This window comes from Schistocerca nitens, chromosome 10 (genome assembly GCF_023898315.1).
Source record: "Schistocerca nitens isolate TAMUIC-IGC-003100 chromosome 10, iqSchNite1.1, whole genome shotgun sequence".
Classification (NCBI taxonomy): Eukaryota; Metazoa; Arthropoda; class Insecta; order Orthoptera; family Acrididae; genus Schistocerca; species Schistocerca nitens.
The window spans coordinates 51,978,332-52,004,668 of NC_064623.1; the positions used below are offsets into that span (position 1 = coordinate 51,978,332).

Genomic DNA, 26,337 nt, shown 5'->3' on the forward strand with positions numbered 1-26,337 from the left:
TGGATCCTCCTAAAGCCTATAGTGTATGCCTTTTTTATTTGTAATAATTATGTAATTAAAAAAAAGAAAAAAGTCATATCTTTTCGCAAACTAGGGAGGGATGCATAGAAACAGTTATTGTATTTCTCTTGTATTTCTATCCCAGAACTTGTTGGGTTAATAGAAGCAATCAGTAAAGATGAGAGATAAATAGAAGTAAGCACAAATTGCAAAACAGCCTAAAATTTGTTCAAAACATATTTAGAAAGTTTGCTTGTCCATTTAGTGAAGGGTGATTTCACTAAGATCATCACTGAAACTAATTTTGTCTTTTGAATGAGAAGAGCACTTCAAAGCATCAACACATGGAAGGAATGTCCTGATAACACCTTCTTTACTATTAAAAAGACCTTCATCAGTTAGTGAAAAGTTTTAGTATTAAGATAAGTTGTATAAATAGGCCAACATAACTGTTATCTTAAAACTCTGACTTTTAAATGTATCTTCTATATATCTCTGGTTTGATTTTCCATAAAGTAGCAACTGAAAAATCGCATTGCTGTAGAGAAAGTTGGTCTTTTTAGAGCTGCCTGGAAAATAAGCAAGCTCTTCAAAAGTGGTAGGTAAAATGAGATCTTAATTGCTGTCTTGAATAGAATAGTCAGAATCTTCATCTGTAGATGATTGATGGGCAGATATCTCTCTATATCTCTCTCTCTCTCTCTCCCTCTCCCTCTCCTCTCCCCCCCCCCTCCCTCTCTCTCCCCTCCCTCCCTCTCTCTTCCCTCTCTCTCCCCCTCTCCCTCCCTCTCTCTCCCCCCCCTCCCCCTCCCTCTTTCCCTCTCCCTCTCTCTCTCCCCCCCTCCCTCTCTCTCCCCCCTCCCTCTCCCTCTCTCTCCCCCCTCCCTCTTTCCCTCTCCCTCCCTCCCTCTCCCTCTCTCTCCCCCTCCCTCTTTCCCCCTCCCTCTCCCCCCTCCCTCTCCCTCTCTCCCTCTCCCCCTCCCCCCTCCCCCTCCCCCCTCTCTCTCCCCCCTCCCTCTCCCCCCTCCCTCTCCCCCCCTCCCTCTCCCTCTCTCCCTCCCTCTCCCCCTCCCCCCTCCCCCCCTCTCTCTCTCCCTCTCTCTCTCTCTCTCTCTCTCTCTCTCTCTCTCTCTCTCTCTCTCTCTCTCTCTCTCTCTCTCTGTATTTTTGAAGCACTCAATTTACAGTTATTGGTAATGGCATTGCTAATGCGGTTATTGCTAATGCTCGTAACAGATGTGCTATTATTCTGCTCTGGACCCACCACCATGGCAAAATCTTTGACAGAAACACTCTTCGCAGGCTCATCTGCGATGTTCACTTTCTATCTCTGACTTTGATTGTCTGAAGCCTTTCAGAGAAGATTACTGACAAAAACATGAAATGGACATTGCTGTAAGCATATATTTGGACAACATCTGTGATAAGTGGGTAGCCAGGTTGACTCCAACTGGGTATGTTTATCCATGTATACCTCTCAAAATGGTAGAGCTACAGATTTAAGCCATTGTGTGAAACAGTAGCTGGCAAAACAAGCACTATTAACCTTTTGTTAGTCACTTGCACCTCAGATATGCATGCCTAAAAACTTTTTATGGTTTTCCTATTTCATTGTGTCACAGTCCAGTCTGTCATTAGTTCATGGGTTTACAAAGAGCCCTGCTCGTAATTCCTTCTTACTGGTAAAAGCTGTTAAAGCAACTCATAGGTGCAGTGTAATTATGAATGGGAAGTAACAAACAGAAAGTTGGTCAGATTGTACCCTGAGTCATCGGAGTCTACCTCTTGCCAACAGTCACAAGTTTTGAGATTCGTATGCTGTGTAAGAGAACAACATATGACGATCTCCTGTCACAGCAGACATCACTTATGTTGAGGCTTCAATAGAGTTCACAACTCTTTAACAGTGCTTGCATCCTCATATAGTAATAAATTTGCCTTTACCTGGATGATTGCACACTGATTACTGAGTCACTGATGATCAAGTGATTCTTTTGCCAAGATTTAAGAGTTGATGAATCATTAGGATATTCCAAGACAGCGAAAAGACAACATTCCAACTCTTCTTCTTCTTCTTCTTCTCCTCCTCCTCCTCCTCCTCCTCCTCCTCCTCTCCTCAAAACGGTTTGCCCCCCCTCTCTTCCTCATCTGTTCACACTTTTTGTGATACAGGATACTGTAGTGAATGTTATATTTCTTTGCTGTATTGTGAGGTCTGGGGCCATCTTCTATATTTGCCAATACTTTTCTTAGGTCTCAGCAGAAATACTTTGTTGGGCTTGAGACATTTTTTTGCACTATGTACGATTGAAGCTATAAATTTGAATAAGTGAATTGTGGGAGGGAATTGAAACAACAAAAATCTTTTTTTGTATTTATTCCATACATTATAAAAACATGATATAACCTCAGGAAAAATTGTTACACGAAAATAAAAAAAAAATTATGAAAGTTTGAATTTTGTGTGTCTTCCTACATCTTCAGTGGAAGTACATCCGTGGAAGAAATAGAGTATTGTAACTGTATGAGTTAATGTAGTCTACTACTTACATCTGTAGTTTTGGAGTCAACAAAAGCTGTAGAGATACAAAACAAAACTATGGCTTTCTATGAGTCCAGCTTACTGTGCTGTCAACAACAAAAAACTAATACCCCCTTCATAACAACAGGTTGACAAAAGCATACTACAAAATTACCTCAATAGCATTAGTTTTACCCTTTGTCAGATACCAGCAAATGTTTTCTAAACTTTTGCTTTTATTTACTCTATTTTGAAGCTTTTTGAACTTATTTACTTGCCCTGCTGGTGGCTATATCAAGGCATGTTAACTGATGTCAGTGTGGCTCTTCCGTATTTTAGTTTTCTTGTGTGTCTGTATTCTCTGAATTTTAGTAAGATATTCTTACCTGTGTGCGCCACCAGGACTGCAGCAACTGCCACACATTTTTCGAGATGGGCGATACCAAGCACCACTGCAGGGCGTGTGGTGAGGGGGTGTGTGAGAACTGCTCAAGTCGTCAGATGGAGGTTCCAGAGCGGGGCTGGCATTACCCTGTCCGGGTGTGCGATGAGTGCTACAGTAAAGGTATTTAAACATCTGCAAAGTGCAGCTCCTCACTGTGCCCTGTGTAGTGAATCCAGGTTGTTACATGTTCGATGTTTAGGGCAGTTGAAACTGACTAACCTACGAAACAGTCCTGCAATACAGACATAACTTTTAAACATTATGTATCTACTGTCACTTCAACCATTCTTCTCTATTTTCTGTTGCCCTCGTTACTTCTTAATTTTGACACTGTGTTGCCTACAGTAAATCGTATTTCATTTTCTATCCATTTTCTTTTCTGAAATTTTTACTTAGACTGTATTTGCTAAAAACTTATTGCACCTAAATAAATGTTCAGAATTTCATTTGCTTTTTCTGAAATGTTACTGTAATTTTTTTCATTCATTGGTTTCTTTCAAACAATTTTCATTGCATTTTCTTTCTGCCTTTTCCAAAGGTACATTTGCATCACATCTATGCACTTCCTGTTTGTCTTCTACAGTGTCCAATTTTTACAGCCATACCCAAGCACTTTCAAAATAATGTTTTGACGAAAATTGTCCATGCTCCTTATTCTGTGCTGACTGCCTTCCTTTACTGGAAGCACATTTCACTGTTGTAATTCATTTTTCTGATTTTCATACTCCCATCTCTTGTCTGCTTTAGTTAAGATAACTAAATAACAAAATGTATCAATCTTTTCTATTTTACTTCTTTCTATTTTTATGTTAGGTGTCCATCATGCATTTGAATTTTTAATTCTTTTTTCAGAGTGGGTAAGGATACAAAACTCCAAAATTAAAGTAAAATGGTCATTAAAGCTTGAAGAAAGCTATGGTCTGTAAATTAGAAGTGGAAAGCCATATTCACCAAACTGTCAGTACTTCAAAATCTGTAGTAAACTATTTGTCTGCTGCTGCCACTAACAAGGGGAGGGCATAGGATGGGTCTCACTGATTTGGCTCAGACTGTGAGAATAGAAGCAGGCAGACAACCCTTTAAACTACCTAGAATGTCTCGCCTTATTGGGACATCGGACAAAGTAAAGATTTTAGAGCAGTGTGTGACAGAGTTTTGGACGGTGGTGGTGAAGTAAGTGGCATGGGTCAAGCACATGGACTGGTAATTCGATGACTCTGGTTTGATTCTTGCTGCTACCTCCCCCCCCCCCCCCTTGCTATGTTAACCAATTAATTATAAAATTTAAATATATTTAAACAGTTCAGTTTATATACATGAAATTAATATCTGCATATACATGATTACTCTGCAAATAACACTTAAGTGCCTGACAGGTGGTTCTTTGAACCACCTTCAGACTATTTGTCTATTGATTCATCCTAATAGTGCATGGGAAAAATGGACACTGAAATCTTTCTGTACAAGCCCTTGATTTCTGGTATTTTATTGATGACCATTTCTCGTTACATTGGTTGGTGACAATAGGCTGTCTTCGCCTGCAGAGAAGAATGTTGGTGATTGAATTTTCTTGAAAACATCTCTCAGTGAAAAATGCCTTTGTTTTAATCGTTGCCACCCCACTATCATTACTGTATCCTTGACTCTCTCCCCTCTATTTCACAATAATACAAAATAGACTGCCCTGCTTTGGACTTCTTTATGTCCTCCTTCAATCCTATCCACTATGGATCCCATAGCGCACAGCGATATTCTTAGAAGAGGATGGACAAATGTAGTGTAGGCAGTGTTTTTAGCAGACCTGTTGCATCTTCTAAGTGGTCTGCCAATAAAATGCAGTCTCCCTGGTTTCCTTTCCATACAACATTATTTATTTGATCATTCCAGTGTATGTTTATATTCAAAAAGGAATTGTTTCAAATGATTCATTTGTGATGTAATTTCAACAATTTTCTGGCATTTTGTCACGGGCTCTACAGCTGTGAACAGTGTCTTGTTATGTGTCTGCGGTAATTTTTCCTTAAAAGTTTATTAGTTTATTGAAAAACGTAAACCTGACAAGAATTTTCTGCCTGTGAAATAATTGCCAAAAACATCAAAACTACAAAATTTGGTGAAGATTTAAAAAAAATTAAAAAGTGCTTTTAATTATTCTTTATCAATTTATAAAGAAAAAGCCAAGATCACTGACAAACCTCCTGTGTCTGTAGAACAGTAGCTATGGCTCAAGCAATCTCAGTGCAGGTTATTGACATTATGAATGAAGATTTCAGTAAATGATAAAGATTTGATGTACACCAAACATGACGAACAAAATCCTTATGAAGGGGTATTTGGTTTCTCTCTCTCTCTCTCTCTCTCTCTCTCTCTCTCTCTCTCTCTCTCTCTCACACACACACACACACACACACACACACACACACACAATTTTACTGAATGCCACCCTATTTTATTTGTAACCGGTTCCTTCTTCACCTACATACTTGGACGACAGCAATTACAATCCTAATGAATATTCCTCCCATAAGTTTATGTCATGTGGTGCTACAGAAGAATGCTGAAGATTAGATGGGTAGATCACATAACTAATGAGGAGGTACTGAATAGGATTGGGGAGAAGAGGAGTTTGTGGCACAACTTGACCAGAAGCAGAGATCGGTTGGTAGGACATGTTCTGAGGCATCAAGGGATCACCAATTTAGTATTGGAGGGCAGCGTGGAGGGTAAAAATCGTAGGGGGAGACCAAGAGATGAATACACTAAGCAGATTCAGAAGGATGTAGGTTGCAGTAGGTACTGGGAGATGAAGAAGCTTGCACAGGATAGAGTAGCATGGAGAGCTGCATCAAACCAGTCTCAGGACTGAAGACCACAACAACAACAATTTTATGTCTTTGGCTGATAAGGAGAAAGTCATCAGTTTTGCCGATGATCATCCAAAATGAAAGTTCCCATCATTAAAAGCACGATTACCAATCTTGAAGGAAAAAAAAGAGTATTATCTTCAAATTTGGAGGAAAGAAATGGAACAAAGTGACACTAGAAAAGACAAAATTGCATTCATCAGTTCTGAAACATGGAAAAAATTTCAGGGTGCAGGAGACTCTTATGAACAACTGATGACAAGAATATAACAACTGTGGGACATGCAGTGGTGTTCCCATAATTGTAAGGAAAATTTTAGTTTATTGCTAGTGATACCTTGGTAAAGAGCTTCAAACATAAATGCGACAGTGAAAAATCACTACATTCGCCTTTCAGAAATGATCTCGTAACTTTGTAAGAAACAGCGTAAACAGCCGAGAAGTTTTATGAGATGACACACAAGATGCCAAACTTCAGCCTTGATCACATAATTAACACTGACCAGACTGATGCCAGTATGAATCAATATATAACAGGACACTGGATTAGTGAAAAAACTGAAACTCTTCTAAACCACCCACACTTATACAGTCCTGTACAGTTTAACACTTCAGGGAAACTGTTACACCATGTATTTTTATGTATGCAAGAGCGTGCCAACAAACTTGGTCCTCGAGCTCCTAGTGCTATCGAGAAATGAGAAGAATATAAGATTGTTGATGTTACTTCCTCCAAGTCAGGAAAACTAACAAAAGAACTTTATGCTAAATTCTTGGAGAAACTTTCAGTTCTTTCTATTGACGGATTTGTGGGGAGGCAAAGCAGACGTGACACTGTATGATGAGACATTCATCAGGGAGAGAGTTGAAGTAATGTATACTATGAAGATCATTCCACCCAAATGTACTACCCTTGCTCAGCCGGGTGATGTACATGTCTATTGCCAAGTAAAAAATCTATTTAAAAGACTTCATAATGCTCCTGAATTGCTATAACAACATTGAGAATCGTCGTCGAGAGAATATGCAATTAAAATACATTTTATCAAGCAGAATTAATTCGGTGCTCCTTGTTTTCACCCCAGTGAGTCAGTATGCTTGGTATACACCAAAACTGACAGAGGAAAGACTTTCATTTAAAAACTTGAATAAAGTGTGCTTTCCACCGAAGCACATATTGGAAAAATGTCCTTGTTCAAAAAATACATCCATAAAATGTGTGTGGTGTGAACAGTATTTATGTTTTAAATGTTTCCTTGATGACAATAAACCAAAAAAAATGTAAGGTACTTTCTAATAATAAATAAAAATCAGGTGATTAATTGCTACAATTTTCAGAATATTTTCTTTCATTCAAAACTCCACCCAGTTATTTAAATTAGCAATTTAAATATATTAAATTAAAGTAATCTGAGTTAAATTGAATATTAATTATTCTGTATATGAATTGAAATGTTTAAATATTTTTAAATATTATAATTAATAATTTAACATTAAAAAGAGGGAAGAAGAAGAAGAAACATTAGCTGCGAGAGTAGAATTGGAGCTGGTAGGCTGCTAGATAGTGCACTCAAGGCCAACACAATGTATTTTGTAGACCCCAGGTGTTCTGATACCTGTGGCTTCTTTAACTGCTGTATTTTTTACAGAGGTCTGAAGATTGCTTTAGCAGAGTGTGCTCTAGAAAACTTTTGTAGTGGGTCACACTAATGGCTTCAAGGACTATGTAGTCAAAGAACTTATTAAAAAATAAAAATCTCTGACCACACCCTTAATAAAGATGGTGCCCTGCAGCTCAGCTTGGCACGGGATCCAATGATTATGAGCCTGGTGTCCATGCATCGAACGAGGAGCCCAGTGTGTGCCCGTGTATGGTAATGCCCTCAGCACCAGTGATGTCACAGCCAGCATCTAGTGTATATAAGGGTATACCAGCAGCCCAGCAGCAGTCATTCCACTTCACAATGGCCAAGGAGTGTTTAGACAAAACCTCGTGGGCTTTTTAATCACTCGATGTGGCTGGAAATTTGAGAACGTTTCATTCAGTGTTAACGATAGCCTTAATTTTGCTTTTTATTTTATCCAGTTGTTTGTTTAGAGATGGAGTGAATGGCATCTTATAATATCTGACTATGTTCCAGAGGGTTCTGAGAGTATTCATGAGGAAAATTAAACTCTGCTGAAACATAGTTGTTGTGTCATGGTTTCTCATTCCGTCCAATATTTTCAAAAGTGTTTGAAAAATTGGCCTATAGTATAATACAGGCTCATTTAGGTCAGCAGAATTTGTTAACTGCTTTTCATTTTAGCTTTTGTAATAGGCTCTCCACAGAGAAAGCATTAAAAGATCTCACAAATGAAATTCTAGCAAAGCAAAACAAGAAAAATGATCCTGAAGGTATATTCTGTGAGCTTGCTGAAGCCTTTGAGTGGGTGGATCACAAAATTTGAGTCGATGAACTGAAGTGTTACAGCATTAATGGCTGGCACCCTTCTTGTGCAGATGGAATCTTACCTTTTTAACAGAAATTAGAGGATCTCATTAACAGTGTCTCAGACATGAAACTAACTGCACAATGGGGAAAATAACATGTGGAGTGCCACAGGGATCAGTATTGGACCTACTTTAATCTAAATACATAACTTTTCAATCACTTTAAAGGGTAGTTCAAAAACTGTAATGTGTGCTAATGACAAAAGCATACTACCCAATGTTGCAAGCATGTCTTAGCAGACACAGCTCACAATTGGATTTAATGTATTGTGTTTATCCAGCCATTTTTTTCCTTAAATTCATAATTCAGAGAAAATGTGGTCATCTTATGTTTGCGTATGAAAATATTGCTGAAGAGGTTGAGGTTCTTATGTCGTGTAATAGATTAATTAGGAGTCATTGTACATTTACAAGTGAAGCTTTCCCAATTAACGCCACTTGCAGATTTATTTTGAAGAGTTTAGAAGAGTTGGAGGGGCTAGCAATGACACCATCTTGGCTGACAACTACAGTAAATGTGGGGAGGGGAGTGGTGAATGGGAAGAAAATTTCATCACGCTGCCAACCGTGGGAATGTATAACATGTACTTTTTATTAACTTCAACCCTGTATGAACTGCAGTTTGCAGATTTCACTTGACTTCGACATTAGGCAGTTGGGCAAACACTCGACATTGGTATACATTTTTACAGGAAAAGGTAAAAGTTTAGACACAGGGGTCAGTAGCATACTTACTTGTTTCATGTAGCAATGTTGTCAGTGCTTGCCATGAGGTATGTTGGGAATGGGGGGGGGGGGGGGGGGGGCGCTGTGTCAGCTGCTGGTTCTACACAGCCAATGATGGAGCAGTGGCAGATAGCATGTTGTGATGCAAGAGATGAAAGAATGCTGCCACATTCTGACATCTGTATATTTGTGAAATCTTTGTGTTCAGAAATAAAGGAAAAACACCTATGTTCTCAAGTCCTATCATAACCAGAGCCTTGGAAATTGCGACATATTTGGAAGAAACACCAAAATATCTACATCTCTACCTATATTCGAACCACTGTGAAGTGGCCCCATTGTACCAGTTATTAGGGTTTTTCGCCATTCCATTCATGTGTGGAGCATGGGAAGAATGATTGTTTAAATGCCTCTTTGTGTGCTGTAACTAATCTGGTCTTGTCCTCACAGTCCCTATGTGAGCAACACATAGGGGGTTGTAGTAGATTTCCAGAGTCATCAGTTAAGCCAGTTCTTGAAATTTTGCAAGTAGGCTTTCTTGGGGTAGTTAACATCGATCTTCTACATCTACATCTACATCTATACTCCGCGAGCCACCTTACGGTGTGTGGCGGAGGGTACTTATTGTACCACTATCTGATCCCCCCTTCCCTGTTCCATTCACGAATTGTGCGTGGGAAGAACGACTGCTTGTAAGTCTCCGTATTTGCTCTAATTTCTCGGATCTTTTCGTTGTGATCATTACGCGAGATATATGTGGGCGGTAGTAATATGTTGCCCATCTCTTCCCGGAATGTGCTCTCTCGTAATTTCGATAATAAACCTCTCAGTATTGCGTAACGCCTTTCTTGAAGTGTCCGCCACTGGAGCTTGTTCAGCATCTCCGTAACGCTCTCGCGCTGACTAAATGTCCCCATGATGAATCGCGCTGCTTTTCGCTGGATCATGTCTATCTCTTCTATTAATCCAACCTGGTAAGGGTCCCATACTGATGAGCAATACTCAAGAATCGGACGAACAAGCGTTTTGTAAGCTACTTCTTTCGTCGATGAGTCACATTTTCTTAGAATTCTTCCTATGAATCTCAACCTGGCGCCTGCTTTTCCCACTATTTGTTTTATGTGATCATTCCACTTCAGATCGCTCCGGATAGTAACTCCTAAGTATTTTACGGTCGTTACCGCTTCCAATGATTTACCACCTATGGCATAATCGTGCTGGAATGGATTTCTGCCCCTATGTATGCGCATTATATTACATTTATCTACGTTTAGGGAAAGCTGCCAGCTGTCGCTCCATTCATTAATCCTCTGCAGGTCTTCCTGGAGTACGTACGAGTCTTCTGATGTTGCTACTTTCTTGTAGACAACCGTGTCATCTGCAAATAGCCTCACGGAGCTACCGATGTTGTCAACTAAGTCATTTATGTATATTGTAAACAATAAAGGTCCTATCACGCTTCCTTGCGGTGCTCCCGAAATTACCTCTACATCTGCAGATTTTGAACCGTTAAGAATGACATGTTGTGTTCTTTCTTCTAGGAAATCCTGAATCCAATCACAAACCTGGTCCGATATTCCGTAAGCTCGTATTTTTTTCACTAAACGTAAGTGCAGAACCGTATCAAATGCCTTCCTGAAGTCCAGGAATACGGCATCAATCTGCTCGCCAGTGTCTACGGCACTGTGAATTTCTTGGGCAAATAGGGCGAGCTGAGTTTCACATGATCTCTGTTTGCAGAATCCATGTTGGTTATGATGAAGGAGATTTGTATTATCTAAGAACGTCATAATACGAGAACACAAAACATGTTCCATTATTCTACAACAGATTGACGTAAGCGAAATAGGCCTATAATTATTCGCATCTGATTTATGACCCTTCTTGAAAATGGGAACGACCTGCGCTTTCTTCCAGTCGCTAGGTACTTTACGTTCTTCCAGAGATCTACGATAAATTGCTGATAGAAAGGGGGCAAGTTCTTTAGCGTAATCACTTCAAGAGTCCGCCAGTTCAGTTCTCACCATCTCTGTGACACTCTCCTACAGGTCAAACAAACCTGTGACCACTCACGCTGCCTTTCTCTGTATACATTCAATATCCCCTGTTAGTTTTAATTTTTGTGGATCCCACACACTGGAGCAATATTCTAGGACGGGTCATGCAAGTGATTTGTAAGCAATCTCCTTTGTAGACTGATTGCATTTCCCCGCTTATGTGATCATTTCATATCCCCACAAAGTGTTACACCTAGGTATTTGTATGAGTTGGTGATTCCACCTGCGACTCGCTGATATTATAGTCACACGATACTGCATTTTTGCATTTTGTGAAGGGCACAGTTTTAAATTTCTGTACATTTAAAGCAAGTTACCAATTGCTACACCACTTTGAAATCTTATCAACATCTGACTGAATATTTATGCAGCTTCTTTCGGACAGTGCTTCGTAATCAATAACTGCATCACCTGCAAATAGCCTGAGGCTGTCGTAAATATTGTCCTTGAAATCATTAATGTACAACATGAACAGCAAGGGACCAAACATACTTCCATGGGGCACATCGGAAGTTACCTCTACTTTTGATGACGACTCTCCACCCACAATAACCTGCTGCATCCTCCCTACCAAAAAATCGTTAGTACAGTCACTAATTTCGCTTGATACAACCTACTACTGTACTTTTGACAATTAGTGTAGCTCTGCTACTGAATAAATGATTTTCAGAAATACACAAATATAGTGTCTACCTGACTACCTTGATCCACAGTGAGAAAAATGTGAGTTGGGTCTTGCACGATTGATGTTTTCAGAAACTGTGCTGGTTGGCATGGAGGAGGTCATTCTGTTTTTCTGTTCAAGGGATCTGTGGTAGATCATAGCTGGAGGAGGGGCAAACCAGCCACAAATTCAGTATGGTTCTGATAAGGATTCCATCGGGCCACAGCAAATTGTTCAGTTTTACGATTTCAACTGTTTCTCAACACTAATGATACTATCACTTATATCACTTGTGTTTTCAGTGGTATGAGGATTAAATTGGGGCAATTATCCTGGTTTTTTATTTGTAAAAGAACATTTGACAACAGAGTTAAGAATTTCAGCTTTTAGTTTGCTACCCTCAGTTTCAGTTCATGTCTCATTCGCAAGTGACTGGGCCATAACTTTGGTTCCACTAACAGCCTGTGCATATGATAAGAATTTCTTTGGGTTTTGTGAAAGCTCATTTGACATTATTCTGCTACAGTTGTCATTGAAGACTTCACACATTGATCTCTTGACAGCCAAATGTGTTTCTTTCAGCATAACTCTAACTGTTGTAGAATACTTTGTTTTACAAATATTATGCAGCAGTCTCTGGCCCCTTAGATGTTTCTTTACAGTGATTGTATGCCATGTTGAAATGATAATCAAGACCCTACGCTGTGGACAGGCGTTGATATACATCAATGGGGACAGTTGAAAATGTGTGCCCCGACCGGGACTCGAACGCGGAATCTCCTGCTTACATGGCAGACCCTCTATCCGAGGGCACAGAGGGTAGTGCGACTGCAGGGACTTATCCCTTGCACGCTCCCCATGAGACCCACATTCCCAACTTAATATCCACACACTACATTCGTAGCGCCCCTACCCATTACACTCATTACTCATGGCAGGCAATCTTACCGAGTCCCGTAAGAGTTTGGGCAATATGTGTGCATCTGCACAGGAGGAGGAGGAGGTCAATGGCCGGTTAGCCTTAACTATATATGAAGATGGTATCTGTTCTTTCAGACATGTCCGAAAGAACAGATACCATCTTCATATGTGTATGCCATGTTGTTCCTCCTCCCCCCCCCCCCTGCCCCGCCCCCAATATGAACATTCTATCTAGAGCATGCTCCACTATTCTTTCAAACTTGATCCATAGTTCCTCAACATGCTCCTCTGCTGTGCCAAAAGTTTCAGGTTTCTCTCACAGATATGATATTACTGCTTTTGTATATACTTTACTGAACATACATACCTGTATACTTGTTTTAGTTGTCCTATGTACTTTGGTAATCGTTGTTGCCACAACCACATCGTGGTCACTGATACCAGTTTTGATGCGAACATCCTGGAAGAAATCGGGTCTATTTGTTGTCATGAGGTTCAGTCTATTTCCATTGTGAGAAGGGTTCCACACTATCTGTTCTAAGTAGTTTTCAGAGAATGCATTTAGTAATGTTTCAGTATTTTCCCAATTGATTGTTGCATGGTTAAAGTCTCCTTCGATGATTACAGTATGATTTGGGAGCTTACTTGTAAGTGAATTGAAGTTTTTTCTAAAATTTTTGTTTACATCAGGAGAGGAATTGGGGGATATTAGGATGGTCCAATTACCATTTTATGCCCACCCCTGATACTGAGACTTGCCCAAACAATGTTACATGTAGCTTCAGTTTCTATCTTGGTGATAGAAATTGCTGTTAGCCTTTCCCTTTGATATACACTTACGTTTTCCCTAGAAATCTCGTTGCTATCAATTTCAGGTTTCAGCCAGCTTTCTGAATCTAGTATTATGTGAGTTTCACTGCTTTTCAGGAATGCTTCAAACTCTGGTATTTTGTTGTGAATGCTTCAGCTGTTAACTACTAGGATTTTACTACTCTCACCTGTGGTGGGCAATCCTTTGTATCTTACACTATTACTTCGGAGTGTCCTACAGCTGTCGTTATCTGGACCGGATGGAGAGTCGCCTAACATAAAAATCCCTTGCGTCCGTCTCACACACAGTCAGCCACCTGGGTAGCAGCCTCTGATGTGTAGTGCACGCCTGACCTATTTAAGGGGGGGCTACAGTTCTCCACCCTGTGGTGCAAGTCCAGGAAGTGACAGCCCTGCTTGTCACAGAATCTTTGAAGTATACGGTTCAGTCCTTTCACTCTACTGAGAACCTGGGGCCCACAATCAGTTTTGTGGACGATGCTGCAAATTGTGAACTTCATTGAGACTCCACGTGCAAGGCCAGTCCTCTCAACCCTCTCTGCCAGTCACTGGAATGATCAGAGTATGACCTGGGAGCCTAGACGAGAGACAGGGTTTGTTCTAACGTGTGACGTAGTCTGCAGTTGGATCCAACCTGTTCTCTCAGTGGCTGCCAGTTAGTCTGTTCAACATGTTGAATGAGGCCCCCAGGCATACAAGCTGAGTGCACTTGGTGGTCTTTCCTGCCCCTTGGTGCCAATTCCATACATGGAAATTATAGTTGGGACAACCAAGATCATGAATTTCACTGCTGCTCGTATATAGAAATACATGGAGTCATTTCTTGCCTTTCATTGGTTAGACGAGACTTGTCATCCAGATAATGATAACAGTGATGGTGGGGGTGATCCCACAGATGATTGGCTTAGTTAGTAAACAAAAAAAAAGAAATGAAGATAAAAATTAATGTAAACAATTTTTCTTTTTGTTTATTTTATTTCTCCTTGTATTATTAAAATGTACACACCAATAAATGACACAAGTGTACAATAGCTATAATGTTCACTTTTTAGGCAGTCACTTTATAACAATAAAAGAGTTTGTAATTTTCATTAGAATAAGTTAACAATAAAAAATTTTGTGATGAGCCTTTTGAAGAAAGAGTGGGGGGGGGGGGGGGGGGCGTGCTGAATCGCTGGGACCACAATTGACGCTGACAGGTACTGTGAGACTCTGAAAAAACTCAAATGGGCAATTCAGAACCGGAGAAGAGGAATATTGGGCAAGGGCGTACACATTCTCCATGACAACGCTCGCCCACACACCGCTCGGCAAACCGTTGCTCTCCTGCAACAGTTTCAGTGGAACATAATCACCCACCCACCCTATAGTCCTGACTTGGCACCCAGTGACTGTCACCTGTTCCATAGGTTAAAAGAACATTTGGCCAGAAAGCGATTCAGCTCCAATGACGAGGTGAAAGAAGAGGTTCATAACTTTCTGAACAGCATGGCGGCGAGCTTGTATGACATGGTCATACAAAAACTGCCACAACGTCTACAAAAAATGCATAGACAGAAATGGTGATTATGTCAAAAATAGATAAATGTCAAGCTGTAAACTGGTGTAAACCATTGTAGAAATAAACAGGTCTATGTACTTATAAAAATAAAGGAGACTTTATTTTTGGGATTACCTTCATAGTTTTCTTTGACATGTACAGTATAGAAAAAAGACAGTGGGCTGCACTGTACTACTGTCGTTGCAGCTCAGAGTGAGAAACAGCAGCCGCCACAGCAGCAGCAACGAGCTCCACAGCAGCAGGCTGTCAGCCAATCGGCCGAGGAGGAGGCAGAGGTGCGTGCCCGCAAGGTGGGAGAGGCAGTCATCAGCACCCTGAGCAGTGTCGCAGCAGTGCTGGAATACCCGAGAGGTCAGTGTCTCAAGTCGAAGCTCGTACAGTTAGTAGAAAGATTTTTTAGAGTTGGCACACATGTGAACCACAAAAAAACTAAGAATATAATAAAAGGCTTCGTCGTGTGGGGTGAGGCTTTCGGTATTTAAAATGACATTAGTTTGATAGTTTGCACATTTTTGTATCTGTAGTCCAAAGACTGGTTTGATGCAGTTCACTGTGCTAATCCATCCTGCACAATTGTCTTTATCTCTGTATAATAATGCAGCCTGCATCCCCTGGACATGCTGGTATTTTTGAGCCTTGGACACACTCTACAACTTTCCCATCCCTCATTTCCTTGCATAACCAAATTAACTGTTTATTAATGCTTAAGAATGTGTCCTATGAAACTTAACCCTTTTATTGGTCATGTTCTGCCAGAATGATATTTTCCCCCCAGGGGGTCCACAACTCTTTTGTGGATACGTGCGTAGCGAGCACGGGACCCCGAGCTAATGTGGCCCTCATTCCTTTCCGGGCTGCATACCCTCCCTTTCCGCATCCTTCCCTGTCCCCCATCTTCGCCCCCCCCCCTCACCTCAGGCTCTTTCCTTCCCTTTCTCCTTTCTCCCCCTCTGGGAGTATGGTTTGTGCCTACGTCCGGAGACGGACGCTCGAAACTGTTACAAATTCCTTGCTTTCTTTACTTGCAAGTCTTCGTCCTTCCTCTGTCCTTCTCTTTTCCTTCCCTCTTCTCATTGCACTTTTCTCCGCTGCGGCGTTTGAGACCCCTCTTCTTTCCTTTCCCTTTCTCGTTTTTCCTCCCTGTGCGTGTCTGAAGGCCGACCCACGCACTTTCATGCGTAGCCAGTGACGAGGTAACGCGTAATTCCCTGCCCCGGGTAGACAGGTAGGACACGTACGTACCCACTGGTAACGGCCAGGCCCAGGGAGGGGTGATTACCCGAGCTGATACCTTCCGAAAGTGCCGATTGGTCCCTCCGTCCGTTTGTCGGGAGGTGTGACCTGAGGTGTGAACAATCACCTAAGGCGGGAGTGCCCTCAGAGAGGGCCCCCACAAGGGAGGAGCGTGCCATCGGAGACGCCGGTAATCATGGGGGATTCTTCCGTAATGGTTTCCTCACCTTCCACTATGTCTGCTCACAAGCGTAAGTTCACTGAGTCTCAGCCACAGACAGTTCTTCCATCGTTGCCACAGTTCCTTGTTGTTTCTCGGTCTGACGAAGGTCACGACTTCTCCACAGTCAACCCTTTCATTATTCAGAAAGGTGTCGACGCAATTGCAGGTCCTGTAAAGTCTTGTTCCAGATTACGGAATGGCACCCTGTTGTTAGAAACAGTCAGTGCCCTCCAGGCACAAAAATTGCTGGGTACCTCACTACTACACACCTTCCCTGTCCGGTGGAACCGCACCGTACTTTAAATTCCTCGCGTGGAGTCGTTTATACACGCTCCCTCGATGGATTGTCTGACGAAGAAATTCAGCACTACCTGTCCGACCAGGGCATAACGGCTGTTCATAGGGTTATGAAAAGGGTTGACACGAACATCATTCCAACCCGCACTGTCTTCTTGACATTTGACAAAGTTCAACTCCCATCGAAAATCGAAGCAGGCTATGAGATAATTTCCGTTCGCCCTTACGTCCCAAACCCTACGCGTTGCTATCGGTGTCAGCGGTTCAATCACACCAGCCAGTCCTGTTCCAATCCGGCCAAATGTGTTACATGTGGCAAGGATGCCCATGAGGGTGCTTGTCCACCTCCATCCCCTCGCTGCATCAACTGTATGGGTGACCACACTGCTTCCTCTAGAGATTTCCCCGTTTTTAAGGATGGAAAGCTCATCCAGAAAATTAGAGTGAAGGAAAAGGTGTCGACCTTTGCTGCTCGAAAATTATTCGCCAGTCGACGGCCCACTGTGCCTCAGACAGGAAAATACAGCACTGTCCTTGCTTCTCCTCGGCCAACAAAGGAGGCGGCCACGCAGACTTGCGACCTCACCTTTAGTACCACGGTCGTCAGATCGGCCAACGCGAAGATCGCCCGTTCTACCTCACCACTTTCGCCTGCCCACTCTCTGGCTCACCCTTCGTCGGGTTCTGCTAAATCTTGAGCCCAAAAGTCAGACACCAAGACTTCGAAAAAAGAGCATACTTGTGAAGAGTTTTTACGTACCGCAACTTCCCAACCATCGGTTTCTCCTTCATCTAAACGTCATACTTCCAAGAAGGCTACAAAGAAACCCAGTTCCTCTCCTTCTCCGCCAAGGCGTGTCCCATCTACAGCACCACCTGGCGGAAATCGTCCTCGGCCGTCTTCTGTGTCGCCGAGGCGCACTGCTGGCGGCCGATCAACCGGCCGATCGCTGGTGGCAGGAACTGCTCCTGACCAACCTATGGATCAGGATCTTCTGCCTTCGGCTGAATGCCATTCCATGCTGTCGGTCGCAAGCTCTGAGCAGTCGTTGAGTTGACAGCGACCTTGGTCACATTCCTCCATTTTCTGTTCACCCTATGTCCATTATCCACTGGAATATCCGTGGTATTCGAGCCAATCGGGATGAATTGTCGATCCTCTTGCGATCCTACTCGCCGGTCATCTTCTGTCTTCAGGAAACAAAGCTGCGTCCCCATGACCGCTTTGTTCTCCCTCATTTTCAGTCCGTCCGATATGATCTCCCCTCTGTTGAAGGCACTCCAGCACATGGAGGACTCATGATTCTTCTCCATGAAACTCTCCATTATCACCCAATCCATTTAAACACTTCCTTCCAAGCCGTCGCCGTCCGTCTTTCCCTTTCCGGATACACGTTCTCTCTTTGTACTGTATACATTCCATCGACCACACCAATGACACGAGCTGATCTCCTTCATCTTCTTGGTCAGCTTCCACCCCCCTATTTGCTGGTTGGGGACTTCAATGCCCACCACCCGCTTTGGGGATCTCCACATCCTTGTCCACGTGGCTCACTATTGCTGGACGTCTTCCACCAAGCGGATCTAGTTTGCCTCAACACTGGGGTCCCCACATTTTTGTCTGCTTCCACGACAAATTTATCTCATTTAGACCTTGCGGTCGGTACTGTTCCGCTAGCTCGGCGCTTCGAATGGTTCGCCCTTGATGATACACACTCGAGTGACCACTTTCCATGTGTCCTTAGACTGCAGCCTCAACTGCCATATATGCGCCCGTGACGCTGGACGTTTGCCCAAGCCGACTGGACACTTTTTTCGTCTCTAGCGACATTCGATGACCGTCGCTTTCCCAGCGTCGACGATGAGGTCACACTTATTACTGACGTTATTCTTACAGCTGCGGAACGTTCAATACCACGCACCTCCGAATTTCCCCGGCGCCCCCCAGTTCCTTGGTGGAACGAGGCATGCCGTGACGCAATACGTGAGCGGCGACGTGCTCTTCGCATTTTCCGCCACCATCCTACTTTGGCCAACTGTATCCGCTATAAGCAGTTTCGTGCGCGATGCCGTCGCGTCATCCGCGATAGCAGGAAGGCAAGCTGGAAATTCTTTATTATCTCATTTAACACCTTCACTCCCTCCTCGGAAGTTTGGAGTTGGCTTCGACGGTTCTCAGGCGCGCCTAGTTTCTCCCCGGTCTCTGGGCTCACTGTCGCGCATGACACATTAGTGGACCCTGTCGCAATTTCTAACTCGTTGGGTCAGCACTTTGCTGAGATTTCGAGCTCTTCAAATTACCTGCCAGCGTTTCTCCCGAAGAAACGTGCAGCGGAAGTGCGACCTCTTGCTTTCTCCTCTCAAAATCGCGAAAGCTACAATACTCTTTTCTCCATGCGGGAACTCCAACATGCACTCTCTTCTTCTCGCTCCTCCGCCCCAGGACCGGATGGTATCCACGTCCAAATGTTGCTGCATTTATCAACCCATAGTCTGCGTTACCTCCTTCGCCTTTATAATCGAATTTGGACCGACAGTACTTTTCCCAGACGATGGCGGGAAGCTATCGTCGTTCCCATTCCGAAACCTGGAAAGGACAAACATCTCCCCTCTAGCTATCGCCCCATTTCTCTCACGAGTAGTGTCTGTAAGGTTTTGGAGCGTATGGTGAATTACCGTTTAGCTTGGTGGCTGGAATTCCGCAGTCTTTTAACACATGCCCAATGCGGATTCCGAAAGCATCGTTCTGCTGTTGACCATCTTGTTGCTCTCTCCACTTATATCATGAACAATTTTCTTCGGCTACGCCAAACGGTAGCAATATTTTTTGATCTGGAGAGAGCATATGATACCTGTTGGAGGACAGGCATCCTCCACACACTGTTCTCTTGGGGCTTTCGAGGCCGGCTGCCCCTTTTCCTTCGCGAATTTATGGCAGAGCGCACATTTAGGGTGCGGGTGAACACTACTCTCTCCCGTACTTTCTCCCAAGAAAACGGGGTACCCCAGGGCTCCGTGCTGAGTGTGGTACTGTTTGCCATTGCCATAAATCCAATTATGGATTGTCTCCTTCCTGATGTCTCGGGCTCCCTCTTTGTGGACGATTTTGCGATCTACTACAGCTCTCAACGGACCAGCCTTCTTGAACGGCGTCTTCAAGGATGTCTCGATCGCCTCCACTCTTGGAGCATCGAAACCGGCTTCCGTTTTTCTCCCAGTAAGACCGTTTGTGTTAATTTTTGGCGACGTGAGGAGTTTCTTCCACCCTCCTTACATCTAGGACCTGTCAACCTTCCATTTTCAGAGGTCACTAAATTCTTGGGTCTTATGTTTGACAGAAAACTGTGCTGGTCCTCCCACGTTTCCTATCTTTCGGCTCGCTGTCTGCGATCCCTCAACACCCTCCGTGTCCCGAATGGTACCTCTTGGTGAGCGGACCGAGTGGTCCTTCTCCGCCTCTATCGCGTCTTAGTGTGCTCGAAATTGGACTATGGAAGCATAGTCTACTCCTCTGCTCGGCCGTCTATTCTTCGGCGTCTCGACTCTATCCACCACCGTGGATTACGTTTAGTGTCTGGAGCTTTTTACACCAGCCCTGTGGAAAGCCTTTATGCTGAGACTGCTGAACCTCCGCTGTCCAATCGGCGAGCAGTCCTTCTGAGTCGTTATGCTAGCCATCTGTCTTCCATGCCTGCTAATCCAGCCTATGACATTTTTTTCGACGCCTCCTTTGATGTAGGGTATGCAGGCCGCCCCTCCTCTCTACTACCACCGGGAGTCCGCTTCCATCAACTGCTCCATTCTCTTTCCTTCCGCTTTCCTAAAACCTTCTTGACAAGTTGGGGTACAGCACCACCTTGGCTCCGTCCCCGGATCTGCCTGCTCCGTGACCTTTGTCGATTTCCCAAGGATGGTACCCCTTCACTTGTTTATCGTCGGGCATTTGCTGCTCTATGTGCACAAATGACGGACGCCACATTTATTTACACCGACGGCTCGAAAACATCGTTATGTGTAGGGAGTGCCTATATTGTTGGCGACACACCAAATCAATTTCGGCTTCCAGGCCAGTGTTCGGTTTATACTGCGGAGCTTTACGCTGTTCTCCAGGCTGTCCACTACATCCGCCGCCATCAGCGGATACAGTACGTAATCTGCTCAGATTCTCTCAGCTCTCTCCTCAGTCTCCAAGCTCTTTACCCTGTGCACCCTCTGGTCCACCGGATTCAGGACTGTCTGCGCTTGCTCCACCTGGGGGGCGTCTCGGTGGCATTCCTCTGGCTGCCGGGACACGTTGGTATCTGTGGAAATGAGGCGGCCGATATTGCAGCCAAGGCTGCAGTCTCTCTTCTTCGGCCAGCTATCCAATCGATTCCCTTCGCCGATCTACGGAGCGTTTTATGTCGTCGTGTTGTTCATTTATGGCAGGCGCATTGGTCGACACTTCCCCATAATAAATTGCGGGACGTGAAAGCTCTTCCTTGTGCTTGGACCTCTTCCTCCCGAACGCGTTGTCGGGAGGAGGTAATTTTATCTAGACTCCGGATAGGGCACTGTCTTTTTAGCCATCGACATCTTTTAAGCGGCGATCCTCCCCCACTCTGTCCCCACTGCTCTCAGCTGTGGACGGTAAGACACCTTTTAATTGAGTGCCCCTCTTTTAATCCGTTACACGCCCGTCTACAGCTATCGCCTGATATATCGTCGATTTTAGCAGATGACACGCGCTCAGCCGATCGCGTTCTCGAATTTATTAGTGCCAGCGAAATGACGTCAGTCATTTGAAGCTTTTTTTGGGGACAACCAACCCCTTTCTGTAGTGGATTTTTAAGCCTTCCTTCTGCTTTTAGTTTCTCCAATTTTATGACTTTTGTTCCCATTGCTGCTGGTTTTCAATTTCGGTTTTTTACTGTTTCCTAAGTCACGGACCAGGCGCTTCATTGATTACCCAGCCTAACACTCTAATCTTGAACATTCTTGTGTAGCACCATATTTTGAGAACTTCTGTTGTCTTCACATCTCTACTGTTGTCATCGACATTTCACTACTGTATTAGGTGACACTCCAAACAAATTCTTACAGGAAAGCTTTCTGGTTGTTGCTGGTCTGCATTTTATATCCTGTGTACATTGGCCATCATCAGTGTTTTTGCTGCCAAAATATCACAGATCTTCTACTACTTTTACTGTATCATTTCCTGGTCTTATTACCGTAGTATCGTGTTGTTGTTAAGGTCTTCAGTCCTGAGACTGGTTTGATGCAGCTCTCCATGCTACTCTATCCTGTGCAAGCTTCTTCATCTCCCAGTACTTACTGCAACCTACATCCTTCTGAATCTGCTTAGTGTATTGATCTCTTGGTCTCCCTCTACGATTTTTACCCTCCACGCTGCCCTCCAATGCTAAATTTGTGATTCCTTGATGCCTCAAAACATGTCCTACCAACTGATCCCTTCTTCTAGTCAAGTTGTGCCACAAACTTCTCTTCTCCCCAATCCTATTCAATACCTCTTCATTAGTTTTGTGATCTACCCACCTTATCTTCAGCATTCTTCTGTAGCACCACATTTCGAAAGCTTCTATTCTCTTCTTGTCCAAACTAGTTATCGTCCATGTTTCACTTCCATACATGGCTACACTCCATACAAATACTTTCAGAAACGACTTCCTGACACTTAAATCTATACTCGATGTTAACAAATTTCTCTTCTTCAGAAACGATTTCCTTGCCATTGCCAGTCTACATTTTATATCCTCTCTACTTCGACCATCATCAGTTATTTTACTCCCTAAACAGCAAAACTCCTTTACTACTTTAAGTGTCTCATTTCCTAATCTAATTCCCTCAGCATCACCCGATTTAATTTGACTACATTCCATTATCCTCGTTTTGCTTTTGTTGATGTTCATCTTATACCCTCCTTTCAAGACACTGTCCATTCCGTTCAACTGCTCTTCCAAGTCCTTTGCTGTCTCTGACAGAATTACAATGTCATCGGCGAACCTCAAAGTTTTTACTTCTTCTCCATGAATTTTAATACCTACTCCGAATTTTTCTTTTGTTTCCTTTACTGCTTGCTCAATATACAGATTGAATAACATCGGGGAGAGGCTACAACCCTGTCTCACTCCTTTCCCAACCACTGCTTCCCTTTCATGCCCCTCTTATAACTGCCATCTGGTTTCTGTACAAATTGTAAATAGCCTTTCGCTCCCTGTATTTTACCCCTGCCACCTTCAGAATTTGAAAGAGAGTATTCCAGTTAACATTGTCAAAAGCTTTCTCTAAGTCTACAAATGCTAGAAACGTAGGTTTGTCTTTTCTTAATCTTTCTTCTAAGATAAGTCGTAAGGTTAGTATTGCCTCACGTGTTCCAACATTTCTACGGAATCCAAACTGATCTTCCCCGAGGTCGGCTTCTACCAGTCTTTCCATTCGTCTGTAAAGAATTCGCGTTAGTATTTTGCAGCTGTGACTTATTAAACTGATAGTTCGGTAATTTTCACATCTGTCAACACCTACTTTCTTTGGGATTGGAATTATTATATTCTTTTTGAAGTCTGTGGGTATTTCGCCTGTTTCATACATCTTGCTCACCAGATGGTAGAGTTTTGTCATGACTGGTTCTCCCAAGGCCATCAGTAGTTCTAATGGAATGTTGTCTACTCCCGGGGCCTTGTTTCGACTTAGGTCTTTCAGTGCTCTGTCAAACTCTTCATGCAGTATCGTATCTCCCATTTCATCTTCACCTACATTCTCCTCCAGTTCCATAATATTGTCCTCAAGTACATCGCCCTTGTATAGTCCCTCTATATACTCCTTCCACGTTTCTGCTTTCCCTTCTTTGCTTAGAACTGGGTTGCCATCTGAGCTCTTGATGTTCATACAAGTGGTTCTCTTATCTCCAAAGGTCTCTTTAATTTTCCTGTAGGCAGTATCTATCTTACCCCTAGTGAGATAAGCCTCTACATCCTTACATTTGTCCTCTAGCCATCCCTGCTTAGCCATTTTGCACTTCCTGTCGATCTCATTTTTGAGACGTTTGTATTCCTTTCTGCCTGCTTCATTTACTGCATTTTTATATTTTCTCCTTTCATCAATTAAATTCAATATTTCTTCTGTTACCCAAGGGTTTCTACTAGCCCTCGTTTTTTTACGTATTTGATCCTCTGCTGCCTTCACTATTTTATCCCTCAAAGTTACTCATTCTTCTTCTACTGTATTTCTTTCCCCCATTCCTGTCAATTGTTCCCTTATGCTCTCCCTGAAACCGTAGTATCACATAACTCAATTCTACTATACTCAATAATATTTGTCTTATAATCTCTTTGTAAGACACTAATCCTTTGTTGCTTTTTCTACGTATGGATTGGACAACATGTCTCATTCCCTTCTCAGTTTCTGCATCACTTCTGTATCCAGTTCTTGTAACTGCAGTTTGGTTTCTGTACAAGTTGCATATAGCCTTTTGCTCCTAATATTTTACCCTGATAACTTCAGAATTTCAAACAGTGTACACCAGTCAACTTTGTCAAAAACTTTTACCAAATCTACAAATAGGATAAATAAGGGTTCTAACATAACTTGTTGGAAGGATAGGAATTCAGCAGTCAGTCACAATCCCATTGGTTTTTTATTATTCGAGCATGTTGAGCTTTCAGATATGAATAGCCGTCTTCAGTTTCGTATGGAATCAAAGTTGGTGATAACTTGTTGGGACAATGTTGCCTCACATATTAATACATTTCCCCAGAACTAAAACTGATATTTCTCCAGGTATCAAAACCCCTTCATATATCATTTCAAAAAACTACACTTTCATTGTGATGTCATCATTGCTGCATCTCAGTCAGTAAAATGACAAATACATTATACGGGAGATGCAATAACACACAGTTAAGCATTTCTGAGCACAACAATGAGTTTTATGGTGGTTTGTTTTCAAATTTGTGTCACTGAAGCAGTCATTAATGTGGAATCTTCAAATGTGGTCAGTCACAAACCTCCAGCCAGAGGAACCATGTAGCGTACTGAATTTTACAGTCACGTGTTGGAAGAATATTGAACAGTAATTCTCAAGGTGGAAATGACACCCAACATTGAAGTATTCGTGAAAGTTGAAGTTTTATTTGAATCTTGTGGTATTATGATACAATAATACCTTTTTGAAAATGGATAGAATAAAAGAATGGTGGACTCGCAAGCCATTGTGATTGATGAACTTCATCCATCCAATCATAAAATGTTTGGACAACACAGTTATGGAGTAACAGCAATTAGTATAAAGTAACTTAGTATTAAGAAAACAGTCTTAATCGCGTTTTTTATTTACACTCCTGGAAATTGAAATAAGAACACCGTGAATTCATTGTCCCAGGAAGGGGAAACTTTATTGACACATTCCTGGGGTCAGATACATCACATGATCACACTGACAGAACCACAGGCACATAGACACAGGCAACAGAGCATGCACAATGTCGGCACTAGTACAGTGTATATCCACCTTTCGCAGCAATGCAGGCTGCTATTCTCCCATGGAGACGATCGTAGAGATGCTGGATGTAGTCCTGTGGAACGGCTTGCCATGCCATTTCCACCTGGCGCCTCAGTTGGACCAGCGTTCGTGCTGGACGTGCAGACCGCGTGAGACGACGCTTCATCCAGTCCCAAACATGCTCAATGGGGGACAGATCCGGAGATCTTGCTGGCCAGGGTAGTTGACTTACACCTTCTAGAGCACGTTGGGTGGCACGGGATACATGCGGACGTGCATTGTCCTGTTGGAACAGCAAGTTCCCTTGCCGGTCTAGGAATGGTAGAACGATGGGTTCGATGACGGTTTGGATGTACCGTGCACTATTCAGTGTCCCCTCGACGATCACCAGTGGTGTACGGCCAGTGTAGGAGATCGCTCCCCACACCATGATGCCGGGTGTTGGCCCTGTGTGCCTCGGTCGTATGCAGTCCTGATTGTGGCGCTCACCTGCACGGCGCCAAACACGCATACGACCATCATTGGCACCAAGGCAGAAGCGACTCTCATCGCTGAAGACGACACGTCTCCATTCGTCCCTCCATTCATGCCTGTCGCGACACCACTGGAGGCGGGCTGCACGATGTTGGGGCGTGAGCGGAAGATGGCCTAACGGTGTGCGGGACCGTAGCCCAGCTTCATGGAGACGGTTGCGAATGGTCCTCGCCGATACCCCAGGAGCAACAGTGTCCCTAATTTGCTGGGAAGTGGCAGTGCGGTCCCCTACGGCACTGCGTAGGATCCTACGGTCTTGGCGTGCATGCGTGCGTCGCTGCGGTCCGGTCCCAGGTCGACGGGCACGTGCACCTTCCGCCGACCACTGGCGACAACATCGATGTACTGTGGAGACCTCACGCCCCACGTGTTGAGCAATTCGGCGGTACGTCCACCCGGCCTCCCGCATGCCCACTATACGCCCTCGCTCAAAGTCCGTCAACTGCACATACGGTTCACGTCCACGCTG

The 26,337-nt window shown here is 43.4% G+C and overlaps 1 protein-coding gene across 1 annotated transcript in view; it reads left to right on the forward strand.

Moving 5' to 3' along the window:
- LOC126210346 (zinc finger FYVE domain-containing protein 1-like) overlaps window positions 1–26,337 on the forward strand; it is a 104,412-nt gene that overhangs the window by 61,128 nt on the left and 16,947 nt on the right. Inside the window, exons 9-10 of the mRNA XM_049939561.1 lie at window positions 2,924–3,086; window positions 15,271–15,435. Of these exons, the coding sequence (XP_049795518.1) occupies window positions 2,924–3,086; window positions 15,271–15,435 (328 nt within the window). The remainder of the gene's footprint in view (window positions 1–2,923; window positions 3,087–15,270; window positions 15,436–26,337) is intronic.